This window comes from Parus major, chromosome 1A (assembly GCF_001522545.3).
Source record: "Parus major isolate Abel chromosome 1A, Parus_major1.1, whole genome shotgun sequence".
NCBI lineage: Eukaryota > Metazoa > Chordata > Aves > Passeriformes > Paridae > Parus > Parus major.
Window position 1 is genome coordinate 64,569 of NC_031773.1, and position 1,981 is coordinate 66,549.

At 37.4% G+C, this 1,981-nt stretch overlaps 1 protein-coding gene across 2 annotated transcripts in view; it reads left to right on the forward strand.

Moving 5' to 3' along the window:
• The window catches only part of TMEM209 (transmembrane protein 209), a 10,006-nt gene that overhangs the window by 5,784 nt on the left and 2,241 nt on the right, over positions 1-1,981 (forward strand). For both annotated transcript variants that reach the window (XM_015627624.3, XM_015627625.3), the window contains exons 11-13: positions 548-645; positions 1,411-1,525; positions 1,612-1,709. In XM_015627624.3, coding sequence (XP_015483110.1) covers positions 548-645; positions 1,411-1,525; positions 1,612-1,709 — 311 coding nt within the window. The remainder of the gene's footprint in view (positions 1-547; positions 646-1,410; positions 1,526-1,611; positions 1,710-1,981) is intronic.

Consider the following 1,981-nt stretch of genomic DNA (forward strand, 5'->3'; position numbering starts at 1 on the left):
TTTTATGTCACATTTTTATGTCACATTTTTATGTCACATTTTTATGTCACATTTTTATGTCACATTTTTATGTCACATTTTTATGTCACATTTTTTTATTATATTTATTGCATTTTATTTTTTAAATAATATTATATTAATCAATTTATCACATATTATTTTATTATCTTTATTATATATTGTATTATAATATAGTCATATAATATAGTAATATATTATAATATAGTCATATATTATAATATATTCATATATTATAATATGGTCATTATATATTATGTTATAATATATTTGATAGTTATAATAAATTTATTATAGTTATTTAATGAATTTATTAATTTTATTTAATACATTTACTGAATAAATTTAATAATTTTATTATTTTTATTATATGTACATATATGTAAATATATCGTTATTATATTTATCATTATCCCCCTTTTATCAATAACTTCCCCATCAATCTTGGGAATTTCCCCCATTTTCTGCACCCCTTTGTTTAAATTCCCTTTCCACTCCCCAGGAAGTGAATAACTGTTGTTGTTTCCAGAACTTTCCCAGGGAGGATGCATGAGCTCCTTCCGATGGAACGGAGGAGGGGATTTCAAGGGCAGGAAATGGGACACCGACCTTCCCACCGACTCCTCGGTGAGTTTCCAGGGAAAGCTGCATCCCAGGCCTGAAATCTGCTGGATAATTCAAAATATTCCATTGCTGCAAGTGGAAAATCAACCTTGAAATTGGATTTTTCTCTTTGGGAACACGGTTAAATATTTGGAATTGTCCCAGCTGTGGAGCAGCTCTGAGTGTCCTGATAAGCAGGAACAGCTCAAAAGTGCAAATAAAGAAATTTTTATATTAATTTAAGGCTATTATAAAAAAACCAATAGGCAATTTCACATTTTTTGGTAATTGTGGGTAATACAGTGCTGTGAGCTCCAGATTTTTTTAAGATTTGTGGCATTATTTCCAACAAATCTTCTCTTTTCCCTGTCCAACAGCTCCTGTTGGGTATAAGGAGCACAGAAAGCACCAGATCACAGACAATTTACTGATGTTACCCACAATAAAATACTGAGAACTCTCCAAAAAGGGCTAAAACAACCCTCAGGCTTCCCCCTGGTTTTCTGGATGCTCATCCCAAAACTTTATTTCACAATTTTGGCATTGCTAAGACTTGTGGCCAGCCCAGACTTTTCCATGAGGAAAAGGGAGAAGTTTCCTTCTGGGGTTTGGGGTGGGCAGAGCTGATTTTGAGCTCCTCTGCTCAAATCTGGAATTGATGAAGCTGCTCCTAAGACTGGGGTTAAACCAGCATTGTAAGCACAAGACTGGGATTAACTCTTGGGCTCATGGGGAGGAAGCTGCTGGGTTTTGGGGCCATTCCAGTGAGATTTGGTTGTTTTTACCCAGATCCTGATGCACGTGTTCTGCACTTACCTGGACTCCAGGCTCCCTCCTCACCCCAAATATCCCGACGGCAAAACCTTCACTTCCCAGCACTTCATCCAGACTCCAGATAAACCAGGTACTGGGCTGGCCTGGAGCTGCTCTTTTCCTCTGGGCATCACAGCAACACCTCTGAAATCTGTTTTTAATTAATTTTTAATTCAGATACTTCAAATGAAAACTTGTTCTGCATCTACCAGAGCAGCATCAACCCACCCCACTACGAGCTGATCTATGAGTGCCACGTCTACAGCCTGCCCAAGGTCTGGGGCTTTCTCCTCCTCCTGCTCTCAGGAATCATTTCCAGGAATGATTTGGGGTCTTTTTAAATCCCAGACACAATTTTTGTTGTCCATTTACACAGAGGCTGGTCCAGCTTGGTCTTTGCCCCAGTGCTCTGCTGCTGATTGCTACCTGGGCTAGTAATTGAATTTCTCTCTTGAATTTCTCTATCTCCTGAATTTCTCTATCTCCTGAATTTCTCTATCTCCTGAATTTCTCTATCTCCTGAATTTCTCTATCTCCTGAATTTCTC